Below are 21563 nucleotides of genomic sequence, written 5' to 3' on the forward strand. Positions count from 1 at the left end.
TGGTGGGGTGGGGGATTCGTGGTGTGAGCAGGTGACGCTGGGCTGGTTTTGTCTGGACTGCCCAGTGTAGTCTTCCCTGCCTGTGCAGTTCTCAGTGTTGCTGCAGGGGTGGCCACGCTTGAAAGCAAGCATCAGATACAAGTGTCCTTGATGCATGTACTGTTGATACTTCAGACTTGTACACTTTTCAGTCGGGGACAAAAAAACTGCTGCTCGGTGCTAGGGGAACGCTGTTTGCTTAGTCTGTGCTAACACCAATTACACCAGTGACTGCAGGTTCCCAGGTTTCCAACCCCTTCCTGTTGTGGACCTCTAAAACAAGATCCTGAGTCTTCCACAATGAACTTCACTTATTGAGGAGATAAATGCATTGTCTGCTACTGCCAGACTAGGAATTCTTCCCTTTTGTCCTGGAGCTAGCTGACCACAGAGTGAAAAGCATAGGTCTAGAGGTAACAACTTCAGGGAAGTCTGGGTTGGGCTGTGAGGTGGCTACTAGCGTGACGTTACACTGTGACTGCGTCACTGAGCAGGACACTACCTGTACTGCAGAATGGACCTGCTCCTGTGCTGATGGGTCTTTGGGTTTGGTCTTTTAAGAAAATATTTTTGAAGTGTGTTGCTTTCAGCTCATGTTGAGATTCTAAAGGTGGTGTAGGGTTGCAAATACTTCCATCAGTTTTAGCCACTGTTGTGGTTTAGCCCTGGCTGGCAGCTGAGCACCACGCAGCTGCTTGTTCACTCCCCCAGCAGGATGGGGGAGAGAATCAAGAGTGAAAGAGAACTTGTGGGTTGAGATACAAACAGTTTAATAGGACAAACACCAAAAGGAAAATTATTAATAATAGTATTAATATGTACAAAACAAGTGACGAACAGTACCATTTCCCACCCAAAGTCAATGCTATGTAACACCCCTAGCTCCTAGCCCGCATCCACAAGCAAAGCAAAACCAGGAATTCATTCCCTGCTTCCCATGGGCAGGCAGGTGTTCAGCCATCTCCAGGAAAGCAGGGCTCCATCATGTGTAACTGTTACCTGGGAAGACAAAGGCCATCACACAGAAGTCGATGCTGAGCAAGACCCTTGGCTACCACACAAGACCCCCAGCTGACCAATTAGAAATGGGACATGATGTCATATGGTATGGAATATCTCTTTGGTCAGCCTGGGTCAGCTGCTTGGTCACCCTCTGCCTTCTCTTAGCAAGGCAGGATGAGAAGCTGAAAAGTCCTTGACTGCTTGGCAGCAATAAAAACATCAGTGTTATCAGCATTGTCCTCGTCCTAAACCCAAAACACAGCACCACACTAGCTGCCAGAAAGAAAATTAACTATTGCTGCCGAAACCAGGGCAGCCATGATGAAGGATCTGGGCTTAAAAGAGGCTGAACAGCACAGCTTGGTGCAATGCTGGTTTAAGACAGGGCTTAACTGGGGAGATGCAAGTACTACCCTGAGTGCTCTGTTGAGTTCAGTATTCTGTACACTGGAAGTAAGACTTAAAAAGACTTTTCAGCTCAAGCAAGAATTGAACACACAAAAACCAAACTTACCCATTAGCTCCATGAGGAAGATGGGCTATGATTAGTGGCAAAACTAATTATGAGCTATTAAAATATTAGAAGTGAGGAGTTAAGCTATTGAGATGCAGAAGCGTGTCTATAAAAGTATGTATTATTAAAGCAGATGTTCAGGGAAGCTGGAAGATTCTTGTCATTTAAGTATTTGCCCGGCATTCACAGACATCTTGCCTTGATTGAAAAAGAAAGAAATGTTGCAACTTCATTCCATACATTTTTCCCTGGTTAGGAGCCAGTGACCCCAGCAGAGCACAAAGCTGGGCTGGCTGTGCTTTGGCACCCCGGCTGCACCTCGGGATGAGAATTCCTCAGGCTCCACCTGTATTTCAGGAGAGGGAACGGAGAACTTGGTTAGGTGAAGCAAGCTTGTTGCATCTGCTGGCGCGCTGCTCTGGGTTTGTCGTCTCTGAAATCCTCCAGAGTGGATCTGGTGAGTTAAACGCAGATCCACAGGGAAGTTTCGGGTGGTAACAATTAATTTGAATGCAGCTCATTTGTAGCCAAATTCCCTCTGCCATCTTAATTGCAGTAGGAGTACTACAGTAAGTCCTTCCATTAAAAAAATGGGAGGACTATTAAAACTGATTTTCACTATTAAAAAGATCAGAGTGCTTTTAAATCCTGTGATAACCTTGCACTTGTAAAAGCTTAAAAGTTCTTTTCAAAGACTTTTTGTTTGGTTGGTTTTTTTACTCCCAAGTCTTCTGCATATGTCCAACCAATGGTGGGCTTATGGTATACTTGGAAATCATCCTAAGGTCTGGCATGCCCCCCTTTTTTTTTTTTGTTAACCAAATTCTACATTTTATTTGGACTTGAAAAATAAGTCTACAAATACTATCAATATGCTGTTTCTAAAACAAAACTTCCCAAAACTTTGCCTTCCTACTCTGCTCAATTTTAAGGATTATTAGTTGAAATAAGTGCCCTAAAATTGTACTTATAGCTTTCAACAGAATATGCATTGAAATATTTCCAGTCTTTTGCAATGTAGTAGTTCTTTTTTTTTTTTCTGAAGCTGTTTACAGTGTTCCTCCTACAAAGGAAACATTTCAGTAATTATGTTGCTGAACTTTTTAAAACTTTGTTCTATGGGTATATTTTTCCCTCTAATCTCAGTGGAAGGAAAAGGCATTTCTGCCTAGCTCTGCTCTCTCAAACTCTTACCTTGCTTTAGTTTTTCACCTTTCCAAAATCCTAAGCAAATGTCAAAAGTCTACGGTGTTTGCTTTCCGCAAACAGAGTAGAGTACAGTAACATGTTTAGTTCATCAAAACTCAAGTGTTTCACAGCTGAGAGCTCACCACTAAGATTAAAAATGATGAAAGTCGTAGCTTAAAGCGTAGTAAGATACGAAGTTTTATTTCCTGGGTGCACCACTTTCACAGCCGCAACACCTGCCGCTTCCCAGGGCAGCCGTGCAGCGGGAGGGTGGGTGCGCAGCGCTGGCACGCGTGGCGGGGCGCCGGGAAGGAGGAACAAGGAAATGACTACAGGAAACGAACCACTACTCTTTGTGCAAAACACACCAGAGGGGTTTCCGGCACCCCTCGTTTCCCAGAGGCTAATTGCTACTACGCAATACCCCAGAAAGCGGGCTGCTAACACTTGGTTTCCCTCCCCGAGGATGCTCTCTTGTCAGTTAAAGCGCCATGGAGTGCAACTCTCTGTTTGTGAACAGCCCCAAATACACAGGTTGTGTCCAAATTGTGCTGAGGGCGGCCAGGACTCCACAAACTTGAAACTGAATTGAATTACTTTGTAATTTCAAATCTGCTAGTCTTTTTATTTGAAGAGATGAATTTGTTAATCTCAGACTGAAGACAGGACTCAAAACTCTCTCCATTGTATTGCACAGTCAGTGTTTACAGGCAGGACGGGCTCAAGTGGCCCAAAGCATCTGTCCAAAAAGAAAAACCTGAAATGTGGAGCCCTGTCACCTTTGGAACCCCAGTAGGTTTCTTCGCACTGAACCATAAAGGGCTGAAACCCTTTTCTATCCCAATCTGTACCTTGGACAGGGCTGTAAAACTGGCTAGTGTGAGGGAAAGACCATGTGTTCACCCTTCCCCTGGGGTAACGGTGCAAAACAATCTTTGATACCTTCATCCCGCAAAAGCAAGCTTGAAAGCCCAGAAGAAAAGAGCCTCTGGGGTTCGGTGCCTCAGCTGGTGTCACACCTGCTACAAACTGCCACCTCCAGCCCCTCTGCAGGGCCCTGCTTGTCCAAAAGCACAACAATGAATGACGTTTTAGTCTTAAAATTGATTTCAATGTTTATTGCCAACCTCAACTATCCTGTCATCATTTATTGGCAATTTACTATTTTGTGAGTTTATAACTGCAACCTGTTTAATGCACATTTAAGTGCTCTGAAAGACTCACAAGGGAAATTGAAAACGGATTCAAATCCAGTGTTAAGCGTAAAAGTTAACCCTGCTCTTGTATCCCCATGGAGTTTTCAGTGTCCCTCCCGGGCCAGGGAAGCTGCTGAGCCGCTTTCAAACAGCACCTTTCCAAATGGCCTGTTTCCATTGACTGAGTAACCAACACACAGCTCAGCCCATGTAATAGCACTGAGGTATCATAAACGTTACTAAAGTTCTGAGTTATTACAACAATTGTAATTTCGCTGCTGAACAGTTAACTAGATTAAGGGTTGGAGTCTGCCAGTGCTTTTATAGTAGTCTTAATTTGAAGAACAGAATAGGCAAGTCATTAAATTAACTGACATAGTTTTGGAATATCCAAGCGTGTTCCCTGCTTTTAACACATAAAATGGCAGTTGCAGGGCTTAGCAAGTCTTTAAAATAAAGAGCCATATTCAGAATGGCAAAGCAGTAAATAGATTAGTAACTTGCTTAAAAGTTATTACCAACGAATAAACAAAGCTGTTGCAGTTGGCAGGGAAGTGCCACGGATGATGTGAAGGAGAGTGAAGCGAAGGGCAGCAAGTTACAGCACTGCGCGGTGCACATCCTGAACTACAGCACTGCTGAGCTTGAACACACACGGTTATGCCTGGTGTAAGTGTTTGGTAGCCAAATGAATCCAAGAAGTCCTGCTAAAATTAGCTTCAGGGAGGTGATTTATTTCAGCTAGAAACCAACACCAGAACAAAACATTTCACTGACTCTACCCATATTACCACAGTAGGCTTTAAATTAAGAGTTTTATTTTTCTACAGCCCAGCGGAAGCCACCAGATGTAGAAGGCTCTTCTTGTCAGGGTCAGCAGTGGCAAAGTAACAGATCTCAGCTGATCCAAGCCGGAGATGGTGACAAGGCACAGGTTACACAACACCTGAGGAGCATTTAGATTTTGGCAGGGAAACAAGGGTTTTGACTGAAGAGGCATTAAGGCCTGAGAGGTCAGTAGTTCAGGAGAGTAGTCCACCAGAGCATCATTAAAGTGTGACTGCAGCTGGATTTACTGCAAGAGACACCACCCTGCAGCAAAACTTCACAGGACAAAATTACACCTTTGACTTCACAACTAAATAGGATAAATAACTTCTAATAATGTGGCTTTAGGTACCTCATATACAGTAATATGTCACTTCCCTAAAGAACATATGTGCTCTATAGTACCAAGCCAGTAACAAAATGAAAGCAAACTGCATTCAGTTCAAAAAGAAAAAAACAAAAAAGATTAAAAAGTGCATTTGGTTCAACAAACATCACTACTGAAAAATTTCGGTTTTAGGTTTTGTGTAGCAAAAATGTGCTTTTTCCTTGGGATTGTTATATATTGCATGTTTCCATTTGACGGTGTGGTTTTCAAAAAGAGGTTACAGGTAAAAAGATGACCATGTCTGGAATCCGGTGATACAGAAAGCTGAGTGAAAAAGAAAAACTAAGTTAATTTTTTCCATCCTACAGTAAGTTAATCACTTTGCATATTTCAATCTAATTTTTATACAGTTTTCATAAAAATAAAATTAGCGTAAGAAGAAAAAAAGGACATAACTAGGAAGATCCATTGAAAACATCCCACTATATGATTTAACTTACTTAAAATTAGAAATGGCAACATACATTTCCTAATGAGCCTTACTTTGAGACACCAAAACCTGCTGGGCTTGTTCGTTCCCTTCAGAGGCTGCTCCAGAAAAATACTGTCCATTTACCTTAACTTGGGATCATGATTCTTTTTACTTTTACTCCTTCTTCATTGACCTGAACCACTTCTCCTTTGCCTAAACCTTGTCCACATTTTACACATTTCCAAGTATGTGTCAGCTACTGCGATCTCACCCTCATGTACTCATTGAAGGAAGCAGAACTGAATTATGAAGGAACAAGCTGGACAGTCTTTTTTGGTTTTCTTTCTGAATTCTCCAGTCTAACATCTCTTACGTACAAGGTTCCCAGAACAGTATACATCTTCATTGTCCAATGCAGTAAACAGAATAAAACAGAGCAAGGAAAGCGTGCCTCAAACTATGCATCTCCACAGCAACAACCACTGCTCAAGTTTATTCTCCACTGAGGAAGGGACCTTGGGTTAAGAACATTAATCCAAAATAGTTTGTTAAAAACACAATGTGACTGATCTTTTTTTTTTAAAGCAATGGAAAAGACAGAATTTTCCTTCCAACTTCCATTGCTTTAGCAAGAAAGAAACAGAGCTTATTAAGGTCGGTTTGACCACAGACATAAATGCACTAACAACAAAGTATTTCAATTTCATTTCTCTATGTTTTGTAACACAGCTTAAAAACAGTAACATTCTCAAATCTCAAAATTATAACATCAATTCTGCCTTCCTCCTTAAGCAGTTCCTGTTTTCTCCTCAAGTGAGCAAACCAAATCTGACTCATTCTGAATATATGAAATGCAAGTCTGAATGCAACTTCTTCTCTTACCAGCTTTGCTTCTAATGTCTCCCTTCCCATAGATGTCAGGAGGGAGTTAAAATCATCATTCTCGGTGATTGACATGTTGATCCTTCTACAGACACGCTAATCTTCCTTTGTCATCAGAGCATCCTGACTACATTTTATATATCGCTGTTCTTTGCATTTAGTACGTTATATTGTACCCTTTCTAAAGCTGTCAGATAGATAGGTTTCAAAGAGCAAAACACAACTCTGCATCCAAATAATTACATGAGGACAGATAGAATTAAATCTCGCCAGGAATGTTAAGGACAAGAAGAAAAGTTTCTATGGGTATGTCAGTGATAGAAGGAAGATGAGGGAAAATGTGGGTCCCCTCCAGAAGGGAACAGGCGACCTGGTTACCCAGGATACGGAGAAGGCTGACGTACTCAACGACTTCTTTGCCTCGGTCTTCACCAGCAAGTATTCAAGCTACGCTGCCCAGGTCACAGAAATTAAAGGCAGGGACTGAAGAATGAAGAACCACCCACTGTAGGAGAAGATCAGGTTTGAGAATATCTAAGGAACCTGAAGGTGCACAAGGCCATGGGACCTGATGAGATGCATCCACATGTCCTGAGGGAACTGGCAGATGAAGTGGCTAAGCCACTCTCCATCATATTTGAGAAGTCGTGGCAGTCCGGTGAAGTTCCCACTGACTGGAAAAGGGGAAACATAACCTTCATTTTTAAAAAGGGAGAAAAGGAAGACCCAGGGACCTATAGACCAGTCAGTCTCATCTCTGTGCCCAGCAAGATCATGGAGCATATTACAGCATCATGGAGCAGGGTTACAGCGTTGGTAGAGCGGGACAGTGACAGATAAGGGAAGAGTGACAGATGTCATCTACCTGGACTTGTGCAAAGCATTTGACACTGTCCCACGCGACATCCTTGTCTCTGAATTAGAGACACATGGATTTGACTGATGGACCACTCAGTGGATAAGGAATTGGCTGGATGGTCGCACTCAAAGAGTTGTGGTCAACGGCTCAATGTCCAAGTGGAGAACAGCAACGAGTGGTGTTTCTCAGGGGTTGGTATTGGGACCAGTGCTGTTTAACATCTTTGTTGGCAACATGGACAGTGGGATCGAGTGCACCCTCAGCAAGTTTGCTGGCAACACCAAGCTGTGTGGTGTGGTCAACACACTGGAGGGAAGGGATGCCATCCAGAGGGACCTTGACAGGCTGGAGAGGTGGGCCCGTGCGAACTGCATGAAGTTCAACAAGGCCAAGTGCAAGGTCCTGCACATGGGTCGGGGCAATCCCAAGCGCAGGCTGGGCAGGGAATGGATTAAGAGCAGCCCTGAGGAGAAAGACTTGGGGGTGTTGATTGATGAGAAGCTCAACATGAGCCAGCAATGTCACTTGCAGCCCAGAAAGCCAACCGTGTCCTGGGCTGCATCAAACGAAGCGTGACCACCAGGTCGAGGGAGGGGATTCTGCCCCTCTACTCCACTCTCGTGACATCCCACCTGCAGTACTGCATCCAGCTCTGGGGGCCCCAACATAAGAAGGACATGGAGCTGTTGGAGTGAGTCCAGAGGAGGGCCATGAAGATGATCAGAGGGCTGGAGCACCTCTCCTATTAGGACAGGCTGAGAGAGTTGGGGTTGTTCAGCCTGGAGAAGACAAGGCTCCAGGGAGACCTAATTGCAGTCTTCCAGTACCTAAAGGGGCCTTCAGGAAAGCTGGAGAGGGACTGTTTATCAGGGAGTGTAGTGACAGGACAAGGGGTAACGTGTTTAAACTAAAACAGGGTAGATTTAGATTAGACATTAGGAAGAAATTCTTTCCTGTGAGGGTGGTGAGGCACTGGAAGAGGTTGCCCAGGGAAGCTGTGGCTGCCCCATCCCTGGAAGTGTTCAAGGCCAGGCTGGATGGGGCTTTGGACAACCTGGTCTAGTGGAGCATGTTCCCGCCCATGGCAGGGGATTTGGAACTAGATGATCTCTGTGGTCCTTTCCAACCCAAAACATGCTATGATTCTACGACATATGCTAGAACAGCTGGCTACAACATGAGGAGCATGTAAAAGACACTCTGTGGTTCCCTGAAGCCCTTGCTTTCAGAGCAATTCTTACCTTGGTCTGGATCAGTGCTTTGCAGTCATTAATATTGAATCCATCAAATCTGAAGTCTTCATTATCTTTAACATTTGATTCCTCAAAAATGTCATCCTGGCTCTCCAAAAAGTCCTAATAAAACATAATTTACATTTTCTTCGTGAATTTCTATCTGATCTCAAAGAATATAACCTAGAGAGACACTTCCTTCTGGTTTGGGTTTGCGTGGCAAGATTTTGGTGGCAGGGGGGCTGCAAGGGTGGCTTCTGCGAGAAGCTTCCCCTTTGTCCGATAGAGCCAAGGCCAGCCGGCTCCAAGACAGACCCGCTGCTGGCCAAGGCCAAGGCCAAGCCCATCAGCCATGGTGGTAGCGCCTCTGGGGTAACAGAGTTAAGAAGGAAAAAAAAAAAAAAGGAGCAGCAGTTTTTGCAGCCAGAGTGAAATGTGAGGAACTTTGCAGACACCAAGGTCAGGGAAGAAGGAGGGGCAGGAGGTCCTCCAGGTGCTGGAGCAGAAGACCATGGTGAGGCAGTCTGTTCCCCTGCAGCCCATGGACGTTGATGATAGGGAGCAGAGATTCCACCTGCAGCCTGTGGGGGACCCACACTGGAGCAGTTTGCTCCTGAAGGACTGCACCTCGTGGAAGGGACCCACGCTGGAGCAGTTTGTGAAGAACTGCAGCCTTTAGGAAGGACTCACGTTGGAGAAGTTCATGGAGGACTGTCTCCTGTGGGAGGGACCCCACGCTGGAGCAGGGGCAGAGTGTAAGGAGTCCCCCTCCTGAGGAGGAAGAAGCAGCAGAGACACAGTGTGATGAACTGACCACAACCCCCATTCCCCATCCCCCTGTGCTGCTGGGGGGGGAGAAGGTAGAAAATCAGGTGTGAAGTTGAGCCTGGGAAGAAGGGAGGGGTGGGGAGAGGTGGTTTAAGATTTGGTTTTATTTCTCATTGCTCTACCCTGTTTCATCTAATTTATTATCAAATTAATTTTTTTTTTTTTAGTTTGTTTTGCCCATGACGGTAATTAGTGAACGATCTCTCCCGGTCCCTATCTCGACCCAGGAGCCTTTCACTGTATTTTCTCTCCCCTGTCCAGTTGAGGAGCAGGAGTGATAGAGTGGCTTTGGGGGGCACCTGACCTCCAGCCAAGGTCAACCCACCACACCTTCAAATAACAATAACCACTAAATTTTACTTTCTGAAGCTGTATTTTGATTTATCATGTGCCCACCTCCCCTGCATTGAAACAATTTTACACCAGAACAAGTTCTACACACATAAATCTAATTGTGACTTAAACAAATAAAAAAGCCATTTCCAATTAAAATTAACCTTAATCTACACCAGAAAATAGCTGAGAAATACACCTTCATAGGTACTGTTAAAAGCAATACAATTTTCCAGTAGCAGAAAAGAAGTAACGACATAAGTTTAAGCTACCTGGGCATTGATTTAATGTTGATGTATCTGTGGGAAGAAAGGAACAGAAGGGGAATTTAACTACATTGGAGAAATGTCTCCCATTCTCTCCTCTTAAGTGACAGTTCTATAAAAGTGACTTTCAAGTGCAGAGTACCTTCCTATACCTGTTGTTCTGTTTGTATATAACTTACATGAAAGGTCAAATATGTTCATAAAATCAAAATTGAATGCAGTACCCCCCATGCTTTAGCAATCAAATTTTCAATTGAAACAGTTACTTCTGAAAACCACATGTGACTAATTTATCCTAACTAAATAACTAGGCTGAGTACTAAACCATCTCAGATACCTTTATCTTCTCAAAACAAGAGATTAAACAGAGACATGTCTTTTGGAGATCTTTCAATACTGTTGGTTTGGTCTTGATTCAATTTAAAACATACTCTCCCTCAAGCCTTGCAAAAACAGACAGAATAATCTGAGGAAAAGGGAAGCGGAACACACTTTCAGTTTGTATACAGTAAAAATATTCAGTAATTACTTTAACAGCCTCTCTGATTCAAATCTGATTTTCACTTAATGGAAAGATACTAGATGCTAACAATTTTCTCATACTCTGAGCAAAGAAGAAAATCACCTCACCACACACACATCTGAAAGCTAATTCTACATCTATAGTAGAGCTGAACGTACCACCTAACAACAGGGCACTCCATAGTGGAAACTTCAATGTAAAGACGATCAAAATTTGATCCTATTTCATTTCATAGTTAGTTACACATAATGATGAGAAAACAACTTGACTGTCATTTTAAAAGGCTCTCTTGTAAAAAAACTTATGACTCACCCAGATCTAGTTCCTCATGCATCTGCACGTATAGCTCACAGAAAATCAGTTTCGTAACCAAGTGTTTATGCTGGCGCACTAGCAAACCGTTGTTCAATTACCTTTTCATTTGCATCTATTCCAAGAACACTCAAGAGGTTTTCTTGGCAATGAGATTTACTCCAGGGATGTCTTAAGCTGGTGGTATTATCAAAGTCTCTAAGTGTTCTCCATATGTTTCCAGAATCAATGCTAAGAAAGAAAACACAATTTTGAGGTTAGAAGGTGTTAGTTTCCAGTGAACGTATATAACTTAGTTATCTTCACTGCATACGGTCATGTACTAGCCTACCCTAGTATAAAAAGCAACTTATCTTAAAACTCTTTCTACATTCATTCAGACTATCAACCCAACGTACTAATAAGCTCGCATGACAATTAACGGAAACAGTAAGTCAACATAACTGTATGTTTGGGCTTCTCAGATAAGAAGTGCATTAGAAGTATATTTTGGAGACTGTTACATGCCAACAACTTGCATTATTCAATTGCTTCTCTGGAATGTGGGTAGAGTTCAGCCCTATTAATTCTGCACTTTGCATTTTCTGTCTCTCAAACCTTTCTCCTTCCTATCAGTCATGCTTCTCCACTGCAGCAGCGAAGAATTAAGAGTTCCCTCTACATAGTGCTTTGGGTTCTTACATTGCATTCATTCTTCTATATAAATCCAGATGTTTCTTGCTTAGTACAGGATGCTATTATCATTGATCTTAGTCACTACAGTACATCAGGGCTCTTTTGTCTGTAGTTTCTACTCTGTTATAATATTGCAGTCCCTTTTACATATATATCCTATTTCTCCACAAGTTTGAAGCTGATTAAAATATAGTGCATATACAAGGAACCTGCCAAAAGGATGCCCACATTAAATGTTTTTACATTTCTTGTGATTCTTAGGACATTTCCAAACCATGGTCTGACCTAGCTTTCTAAATACAAACCCTCAGATGTATGCAAAAATAACTACAATACTGCTGAGAAGCTGCTGATCCTTCAAAAACATGTAACAAATCTCAAAGCATTCCAGGCGTCTTAAGAGAAAGCTAATTTAATGATACTAATTTTTATTAATATAACTCCAGGAAAGAAGTCAGATGCACCACAGATTCTGAAGCACATCTGGTTAACCATGAGAAGAAGTTGCCACCTGGGAAAATTGGAGAAGGAGAAAAAAAAAAAGTGAGTAGGTTGTCAGTAGAAGCAGCAACAACGCTCCTGCCTCAGATGGTGGAGAAATAAGTCAGATGTGTCGTAAAGAAAGGACAAACGAACAGGAAGAACAGGCTGCCTAATGGGTGTTCTGGCATTCCAGAGGCTTAGTCATAAGAAGGCACACCAACAGCAGGAAAACCCCTAAGCAGGAATTCATAATTTTGATGTATTCTCTTCCTTGTTTTCCAATGGCTAAAACACAATCCATTTCCTTTAACAACACAATACAAAATTGGTAAGATTTATGTGCCGAAGAGCATGGTGATTAAAAAGATTTTTAAGTTCACCTGCAAGTACCACTGATTTTTAAATTATGAAATAAACAGTGTAATTGCTGAGGAACTTCTATTTTTTTTTTTCTTTAAAACCTGTTCATCTAAACTCATTACCAAAGTTGATTCTTCACACATTCAGGATTCCCAACATCTTCATTATTTGTATCAAGTACTTGATCTAAGCTTCTTATGTTCTCTCTGGACTGTGATACAAAGACTTCTGGAAAGCCCACCTTAAATATATCCTCATAGCTGTGGTTTGCCTAGGAAAAACAGAGTTTTATTACATATGTTATACAGGCCATCCCCACAGTTCATGAAGGACCTAGTCCAAAGTCTACGATGTTTCTAGAGATTGTATTATTGATTGTTTTTAAAATTTGTATTAATATTAATGGCACAGAGGGACTGAGCCCATAGTTCAGTGTTTTGAGTATTTACTTAGAATTAGAGAAGGAGAAGCAAGAGTTCAAGAGTTTCTGATGAACCTCAGCCTCTAGCTTCCCAGCTACTAAGTTATAGACCGGTTTGTCTATGAGCACTCAAGACTCCTTTGTCTGCTCGGCTAATTCAGTCCAGGTCAAAACTGATGTATACATCAATTCAAAAGCTTGTTTTGCTAACTTCATAGTCGAACACGCTCAATTCAGCCAAACGTAACACAACTACTAAATGCTATAGTTACCAATAAATACTTGCACTGTGTAAGTCTGCATAAAAGCTGGGGTGAGTATGTCTCTACATTCTTGCATTTGCACCAAACTTTTTCCAGCCTATATTAAAAATCAGAGCCAGACCGACATACTTGTTCCTCCTCCGGCAGTGATGAGGAGGAGGTTTGGAGGACTGAACATAGGCACATGAGTGATCCCAACAGGCCTACTAGAAGTAATGGGGTTATCTGAAAACTAAGAAATACATATACAAGGAAAAATGTGTATAATTTACATCCTATCCTAAAGCGATGTTATCATGCCATCTGGTCCAGAAGCTTTGTCCTTTTACTCCTTCAAAGAAGGAGTTACTGCAGTTTTCTAAATCAAGGCAACTAATTGACTTCAACACCCTGCAGAGGGAACGCAACCCAGGAGCAGCAACATTGTGTGAAAACTAGGGAAGGAAACCAGACTGTTTTTCTTTGCCTAGCAATCAACAGCTTAATCTGAAAAACATAAGTATGGATACTCTGTATTTTGACAGTTTTGTGTAATTGTAACTCAAGCAGCTGAAATAGAGATATTTCCGCAGTTTCATTATACAGAACTCAGACAAGTGCAGTCAATACTGAGAGAGTACGGATTTAATCTAATGATGAGTGGGCAAAAATCAACAGAACTGGTAGAAAGCTTCTGTACTTCTGAGGATGCTTCTAGAAATAGAATTTGTGCCCCTGGCTGCCCCCTCCTGAAGTAAGGCCTTGCGAAACTGCCTGTCCTGAGGGGCGACAGCCGGGGCATTCAAAAACTCCTGGGTAAAATCTTTTCAATCTTGCCCAAAGTGTCAGAATACTTTAAATCAATTTGTAAATTATTATAGTAGACTTAACTTACAACTAGGGATACTATACAGAGGAGAAAGATGCCTGAGAAGCAGAATTCTGTGAAACCACACTTGCTATAGCATACATGGAGAGTCACAGTCAAGGAAAAAAAAAAAAAAAAAACCAAAACAAGCTCCCAAGTAGGTACCAAAACCTAAATGGGATGGGAGGTAAGGAAAAGTCAAGCAGCTGCTCTTGGCCTTGGGGTGGAGGGAGATTACAGCCACAGCAGCGTGAGGGGAGGGAAGCACAGATCTGCCTTATTTTTCAAATCTCCTGTGATGTTACTCTGACATGCATATGAGTCACTGGCTTATAGTTTAGCCATGCCAGATGAAAAAAGCAAGATTTTTTTTTTTTAATTACCTTTATTACTGTCTACTTCAGTGGGTGTTTCTAAAACAAAAGTTGGGTATATTTCCATTTACTTGTAGCTTTGTACTAATTATAAAAATATGAATGCACAAATTTCACATCCATGCTTTTTGACTAAATCCTCTATATCCTATTAAATCAGAACACTCCAGTGCTTAAGCAAGTGCACTAGTCCCTCTCACAAAGGCCAGTATTTAAAGAACACACGAAAAAAGTTATTCAATCATGCAGGCAAAATATCCAGCTACTGCAAGGAAATTAGTGATAGTTTTCACCTTAAAATACATGATTCTGTTCCAGACCGACATTGTTTAATTGAAACATTAGATACTGAAGGTCAGACCTCTGATGATCTCTAGAGGTCCCTTCCAACCCACCTGGAGTTTTATTCTGTTGACCATACAGAAGAGAGACCCCCAACCTGAAGAGTTTATGATCTCAAACAAACCATAGAAAAAGCACAGGGATAAAGGACAAGCTACACGTATATTCTACACCCAGAGAATCTCCAACAGCTCTGCAGCTGTTTCTCTACCCTGAGACAAGAAAAGACAACTTGAAACTCCAGGCATGGTTAACTTATTTAGCTTGGACTGGACATTTCCTTTTGCTTTTAATAAATGCAAAAATAAAGCAAAGGCTTCAGTAAGATTAAGATCGACCACTTTTGGAAAGAAACCAAACAATCTGCTATATTCTATTTGAGCTCCAGACATTACATACTGTTTTTTCAACATAAGACTTCTTGTCCCCAATTTCCAGCATTACAAACAAATTAAATTCTGTTTATGCATACCAATAACCAGGTATCTTGTGATCTCCACTCTATGGGTGCCAGACAGCTGATCCCAACACACATCTTTGTGCTTTCCCTAGTAATACCTCTGCAACAGGCAAAGTTCCCAGACAAGGGCAAGAAAGCCTGTCTCCAGAAATCCCTCAGTTCCCTACGCATACTAAAACTCATCTAACAGACTACAAGCAGTAAGCTATTGCTGCTACTGATTAACCCATGGAAGTCTTAGTCAATTGCTCTTTTTTTTTTTTTCTCAAATGTTTTAATTAGGATAAAAGTAGTAAGAATGAGGGCATTTTGGTTTGTATTTTTACATTCTTATTTTCCTTTTGTTACTCTGCTTTGCTTTGGTGATGCATGTTTGGTAAACATGGAAACACATTAATTGCAACAAGGTATAGACCTTAATCTGAACCTTTTCTTGTGCCGAAAAAGACACATTATATTATTTATTCAGAGTATTACTTCTAACATTCTATGAGAGAAGGTAACATCCTATCTTAAAAAATAAATTATATTATTTATATTCATTTGAGTCATTAACTTCCACCCACAATCAGTGTAAAATTCCAGAAAGACTGTTGGATTATTCAGGCAGTGTATTAAATAACAAAGTGGTTTTTTGTTGTTTTTCAATTTCTAACTCAATGTTATGTTGATTTACTTCAATAAACTTGCAGGCAACTCATCGAATTTTTGTCCACTCTGTTTTTATTATACACCATCCCCACTTTTTGTTTCCTATGCTCATTCTTGTCTAGCTCTTAACTTGCATGTGCTTCAGGGCAAGGTTCGTCATTTCTACCTGCTTACTTACTCCGAGTGCCTAGAAGCAAAGTAGCGCATTACATTCTTTAAAGCTCTCCAGCAGGATAACTTAAGTATTTGTCAAACACTGTAAAGAAGTTGCTTTTGTTCCACTTGAGCTAGCTGCAAAGCAGCTTGACAGTTTCTCTCTCTGTACAGCATTATCCTCTATAGAGAAGATATTCAGATACAAATCTTGAGCTGTAGGAAGCAGTAACACAAACATTTCTGGTCTTCGGTTTACTATTAACACATACCTCATTTAGAGAGCTCGGAGCCTCCTGTATCCCACTGTGTAGAGATGGCTCAGAACAAAAGTGACCAGCAGAAGCGTTACAATGCCCGCTGCTTACATCCCTATCACCTCTCCGAGTTTTTGTTGACTTTACCAAAACTTCAAGATCATGACTGAATCTCTCTGATTTGTCTGAGGACTCTCTGAAGCCTTCAAAGTCACCCCAGGAACTACTGGGTTCTGAGGTACTGTAACTGCTCTCAGAACATCCCTCACAACTTCTTCCTCTGCTATTCACTACAGGGAGGCTTTGCTGCATTACTTCAAGATTACTAATTTCTTCATTATTTGTCCTTTCATTCAAGTTACAGTCACTTTCATGGAGACACATACCACCTACTTCAACTGCTAGGTCTTTCAGAGACTTCCGGTGAGATGTGTCTGTGTTGGTAAGACTTTCTACTAGTGACAGGTTCTGCATCTTTAAGAAAAATTCATTTGCTGAAATCTGTACTGCAAAAAAGGCTACTGAAGTTCAGTTTGCATTAGAAATCTGAATATTTCCAAAACAGAATCAAATTCTTCATTTCACCCTAAAGAATAACAACACTGCTAAATGAAAACAGGATGTCCTTCAGCCTCTCCTCCAGTAATCAGCATGTGCATGTTATTCAACCTCACTTTCTGGGTAGGATATTAGCCTGCAAAGAAAGAATGATACATAAACACTTCTGTGATAAGGGCTCTGTAGGAATTAAGAAAGATAGCTGATAAGGTATGAGAAAGATTGCTCAGGTTAAAAGAAACACATTCCAGTATTATACAACTGAAAATTGCCTTGCCATAGGCAAAATGGTTTAAAATTTACATTTAACTATCTGCCCACACCACGAGCGTGTCATTAAATTAGTGAACAACAGTCAGAAAACACTTAACAGACCTCGTTGGACATTGAGTACTGATTGAGCACACAGGAGGCAAACCGAAGTAGTTACAGACAATATCCAACACTTCCTAAATATTTTCTGTAACTATTTCATCCATCTCATGCATACTCTAACAGAGAGTGCTCTTTTTGTTTCCATGGGCTTTCCCTGTCCGAAAGATTACTGGAGAGGTGAATGTGATTTGCAGCAACATGGGAACTGGCCGTTTAATCCTGTGAAAAATATGGTGCTTCCAACTATTTAAGCAATTAAGACAGATTTACTAAGTTCAGTTTGGCATCTGTAAACGATACAGGCAAAACTGCATTTAACATTTTAAATTAATCATGTCTCCTCGAGCATTTTTCTGACCGACAAGCTGTTTTGAGTGGCGGGTTAGGAGCTACACTAAAACCATTTCCGAACACTGGCCGCTATTAGGCATTTTCTGTGCTTAACAGAACAAATCTTAGGGTTTTTTCCCCCAAGTTCACCTCGGAGGTGGCACCGGGCCGGCCGGGCACACACCGCGGGAGCGGCGGGACCCCGGCTCGGAGGGGCCGGCCGGGACACGGCGGGGCTGCCCGCCGCCAGGGCCTGCCCCGGGACGCCCCCCTCGCCCCGGCGGGCGGCGGCCGAGAGCCCGACCCGGAGCGGCCGGCGCTTCCCCCGAGGAAAGCGGCTCCTCCACCCTCGCTTCCCACCGCCGGCCCGGCCAGCCCGAGTCCCCCGGCGGTGACCGGGCACGGGCACCGGCACCTGCCCGCCGCGGGAAGCCGCGCTCCCGGGGAGGAGGAGGAGGAAGAGGCAGGTGGAGTGGGGGGGCACGGCGAGCCGCCTCGCCCCACAGCCCCGAGGAGCGACGGGCCGCGGCCGTGCCTCAGCGATCCCCGCTGCGGGGGGAGCACCCGAGCGGCACTGGCCGTTGGGGCAGCTCGGGGCCCCGCCACCCCGAGGAAACAGCCTTACCACCGATCCAGGGCCCCGCCGCCACCGCTCGGCGAGAGCCCCCAGCCGAGCCGAGCCGAGCCGCGCCAGCAGGTCGCCAGGGGCGGGGCCTAGGTGTGCCGGGGCGGGGCTGCGGGGCCGGCGGGGAGGGAGGAGGCCGTTACCGGCCGGAGGGCGGGGCCTAGGTGTGCCGGATGTGGCCCATTACCGGCGGGGGATGGCTGCTGTGTGGTGTGGGGGGCACAGCGGAGCCGCTGGACGCTCTCGGCCAGGGCGCTGCTCCTGCGGCGGGCGGGAGAGGCTTGCTAGTGCCCAGCCGTGACGGCAGGCCCGATCCCCCGCGGGCCTGCCCGGCCTCCGCCCGCCCCGGGGAGCAGCAAGGGGCGGAGGAGCCTCAGCCCTCCCGCAGCCAAGTCTGGCTGCGGCCCTGACCGAGTTCCCGTTCTCTCCCCTTTCCCTGCTTTGCCAAGTACTTCTCTGGGTCTCTGGCCTTACCCCGGGGCACTGTGGTTGTCTTCACCTCCATCTCCCTTGGGTTACAACGGCCTCACCGGTTTAGATCCCAAAGCCAGCTCCTGCTCCACAGAAAGAGATTGATTTTAAAATCGTGAGGTGAAAAACAAAAGTATTTTTCCAGCATCTTCCTGTGATCTGGCAGGCTAAGGGCATATGGTTTGATGGTGGTGGTTCATGTCCACTTTTAATTTGAGAATAGCTGAAATCCTCAACTAATTACAAAATTCCAGGATATAGACTTTAAAAAAAGTAACAATCAATCCACCCAGTAATATTACCTCACAATAAAATGGTAGGGATAGGCCAGCGGCAGCCAGCAGACCTCCTATTCCTCTCCTATTGCCCCCAAGGTATTTGGTTGCCCCCCCACCCTGCTGAGGCTGGGACTTGATCCACTCATAGCAGGTAAAGCCAGAAGCCGTGGGTCCGGTCACTGGGCACACGCCACCCCGCATCCTGGGGTAACCACCCCTTCTCGCCCACCGCTTGAGGAGCAGAGGCGTGGGCTGGAGACCGTGTGCCCAGGACTGGCTGCTCCCATGTCTGGGCGGCCCAGGGAAGAAAACTGCTCAGCGTCCCCATCCTCAGGGCTGGGTTTAATATCTGGGCGGTCCCAAGCCACCAGGAACACTTGTAAAAGCAAGGAAAAAGGTTTTCTGGAGCAAGGCCCAAAGTAAAAAGCTTTTTCTAGGCATTGCAGTACATATGTTTTCCAGCTCAGGCACAGATACGTGCACTCCCCTCCCACGCATCTGACTCTCATTCCAGGCTGTAGTGCTTTATCTGAGGGCGAGAGGCTGAATTTGGGAACAATGCCCAGATGCAGAGCCAAAGAAATTTTATTGGAGAGTCTCTGAAAGATTTTTTTAATTTGTTTTCTTTCTGCTTTCTTACCCTCCGTGGCCATCCTGTGGCAGCCTGCAGCTCTGAGGATATCCAACCAGCTCAGCGAGACTGTGAATCACCCCAAAGCGTCTGACACTTGTTGGGATAGCGTCATCACCCTGTGCTGCAGTAACTTTGTGCTGCAGGGACCTCTGGGGTTCCAGCTCTCTTTCCAGTTTTGAAGGGAGCTCAGCTTTTTTTTTCGGCTACTGAGCCTGTTTTGCACAACTTTACATTTTCACCTTTGTCTGCTCAAAGGAAAAGGCTACAGACTGCACAAAGGCTGAGATGCTCCTCTCCGTACTACGCTTTGCATCCAGAGGGGAAGGGGTGTGTGAGTTTTGCAAACTTGTCCTTGCCCTGCTGAGTTGAAGCTGTCTTTGCAGTAGTGCAAGTGGAGCGGTGGGAGAGCTGGTGAGCATCAGGAGCTGCCATAGACCTTAGAAACCTCAGTGCAGGGACAGAAGAAACTGTCGTGCTTTCTTCCTGGAGTAACATCAGTAACTTTATTAAGGACTTGCCACATAATGGTGGTGTTTATTTCTCTCTCCAGCACACCTTATAACCCACCTTGGAAAAACCAGTTGCTAACGCCGAGTCCCTGCAGAGCAAGCAACCGGCTGCACCATCTGCTGGATGTACCTACTGCTGCCTCCGCTCTCAGACAAATGCAGCTGAAAACCCACAGAATCACCCCAACAAAAATCTGCGCTGGTGTGTTTTGGGCAGGTTTTCAAATCAGGAGGAGTCAGCACGGCCGCCCTGCAAAGTGGGTTTCACCTGCCTGCCTCTGAATTCACTTCTCTTGACTCCACCCAGCTGAGTGTGAATGTGACTGCTGCTGCTGAGATCCTTAATTCGTGTTTTAAATGACACCCTCTCATCGACTGATTATAAGTTAAAATCATTATCACAGTTGGATTAAGAGTTTTCCCCTCTGAAGTATATTGGGGACAAAATTAATTTGATCTGTTTGGAGGCTAAGTTTTACGATGTTGTCTGACATGTACCAGGCCATGGGATTTACCCCATAATTACTGCATTAAATCAATAATTTCTTTTTGAACTACCACTTTTATTTAAAAAAAAAAAAAAACAGTCTTTATTTAAAAGGTAATTATGCTAAAAGCTTCAAATATGGACCATAAGCTTGTATTTAGACACTTAAATGTATGCATCTACTAGAGCAGAACCTCGCTACTCAAAAATTCACCAACGCAAACAACTGAATTGACTGAACACTCATCTGCAGCCGCTATTACTGCTCCTGCCACCGTTCCCGCTGGAAAATTATTTGAGTTTAGTACACATACTCTAGAATTATTTTTTTTTCCATTTTATCCTTTGGAAAAATACCAATTTGCAATGAAAAAACTCAACAGAATAACTGAAAAGTATTTACTTTCAGAGCAAATCAGCACCACACCACTGTAATATGAATTTTTATTTGTTTGTGAAAGATCTAGTCCTGAATTATTGAATTGTGTGGTTCCCCTGTAAATGACTAGGGTGATATGGATGGTTTTTCCTTTGTTCATTTTCTTTCTTGGAAAAAAATATAAACAAGCAGTACCTTTGTATGCAGAATTTTCAGTTGTGGTTTTTTTTTTAATTGAAGCATTAAACAAGATTAACTTGCTTTTAAAATGACTGAAATATTTTCTTTAATTTGTATTAAATTTTGGATGTCTTGTAAAAAAGAATAAGTTACATTTAGCTAAACTGGCTTAAAATGTCATTTAGAAAGTAAGAGTAAACATGTTTTCAGATGTCAATAAATAATTTTGATTGGTTCAAAGCGACTTTTCATTAAATGAGCTGTCTTTTCAATAGATGATTAATAATTTTTTTCTCACCCTAACTATCCAGATTTTAGAAGTGTAGGACATCAACAATTCTTACATTTCCATAGTAATAGAGAGTGCTCAGCTTTTTGGAAAAAAAAAAACCAACCAAAACAACCAAAAAACAACCACAAAACCTCGTAGATATCAGGTCTAAAACGGTGATTTAATTGTCTAGCTATGGCTTAAATTTGAAAATGTAGTTGATTATTCCATTACACTCCTTCCTGGAAGCATAGTATTTTTTGCCATACCTTTCAGCTTTGCTTTGCTGTTGGTATAGATGGTTCGAAAGGTCAGTAAAATCCATCGTTCATTTCCTGAGTTAGAAATGAGAACAGCAGCACTTGAGGGCAAACTTTA

General features: G+C 43.2%; 1 protein-coding gene across 4 annotated transcripts; it reads right to left on the reverse strand.

Moving 5' to 3' along the window:
- Positions 1–4654: 4654 nt before the first annotated feature.
- Positions 4655–19384, reverse strand: CLBA1 (clathrin binding box of aftiphilin containing 1). 4 transcript variants are annotated; one of them, XM_075753397.1, is made up of 7 exons: positions 19366–19384; positions 18451–18530; positions 16104–16782; positions 12443–12591; positions 10904–11033; positions 8550–8663; positions 4655–5419 (listed from the first exon to the last, which is right to left on the reverse strand). In XM_075753397.1, the coding sequence occupies exons 3-7, from the start codon at positions 16560–16562 to the stop codon at positions 5252–5254; spliced, it is 1020 nt and encodes a 339-aa protein (XP_075609512.1). In that variant the 5' UTR covers positions 16563–16782; positions 18451–18530; positions 19366–19384; the 3' UTR covers positions 4655–5251. The 4 variants fall into 4 exon arrangements, with proteins under 4 accessions (XP_075609512.1, XP_075609511.1, XP_075609514.1 ...); XM_075753396.1 differs by lacking the exon at positions 19366–19384 and adding an exon at positions 18842–19054; XM_075753399.1 differs by lacking the exons at positions 8550–8663; positions 19366–19384 and adding an exon at positions 18842–19057.
- Between the last annotated feature and the right edge of the window lie 2179 nt (positions 19385–21563).

The sequence above is a fragment of the Balearica regulorum genome, chromosome 5 (assembly GCF_011004875.1).
Source record: "Balearica regulorum gibbericeps isolate bBalReg1 chromosome 5, bBalReg1.pri, whole genome shotgun sequence".
Taxonomy (NCBI): Eukaryota; Metazoa; Chordata; class Aves; order Gruiformes; family Gruidae; genus Balearica; species Balearica regulorum.

Bases quoted from the DNA above. Each gene is read 5' to 3' on its own strand.
- CLBA1 (XM_075753397.1), bottom strand. From the start codon at position 16,562: ATGCAGAACCTGTCACTAGTAGAAAGTCTTACCAACACAGACACATCT. The intron at 11,034-12,442 runs GTAATGAGTTTA...TTTCTTTCTTAG, and splicing joins TGTGTGAAGAATCAACTTTG to CATTGATTCTGGAAACATAT. The intron at 5,420-8,549 runs GTAAGAATTGCT...TTTTTCACTCAG, and splicing joins AAGCACTGATCCAGACCAAG to CTTTCTGTATCACCGGATTC.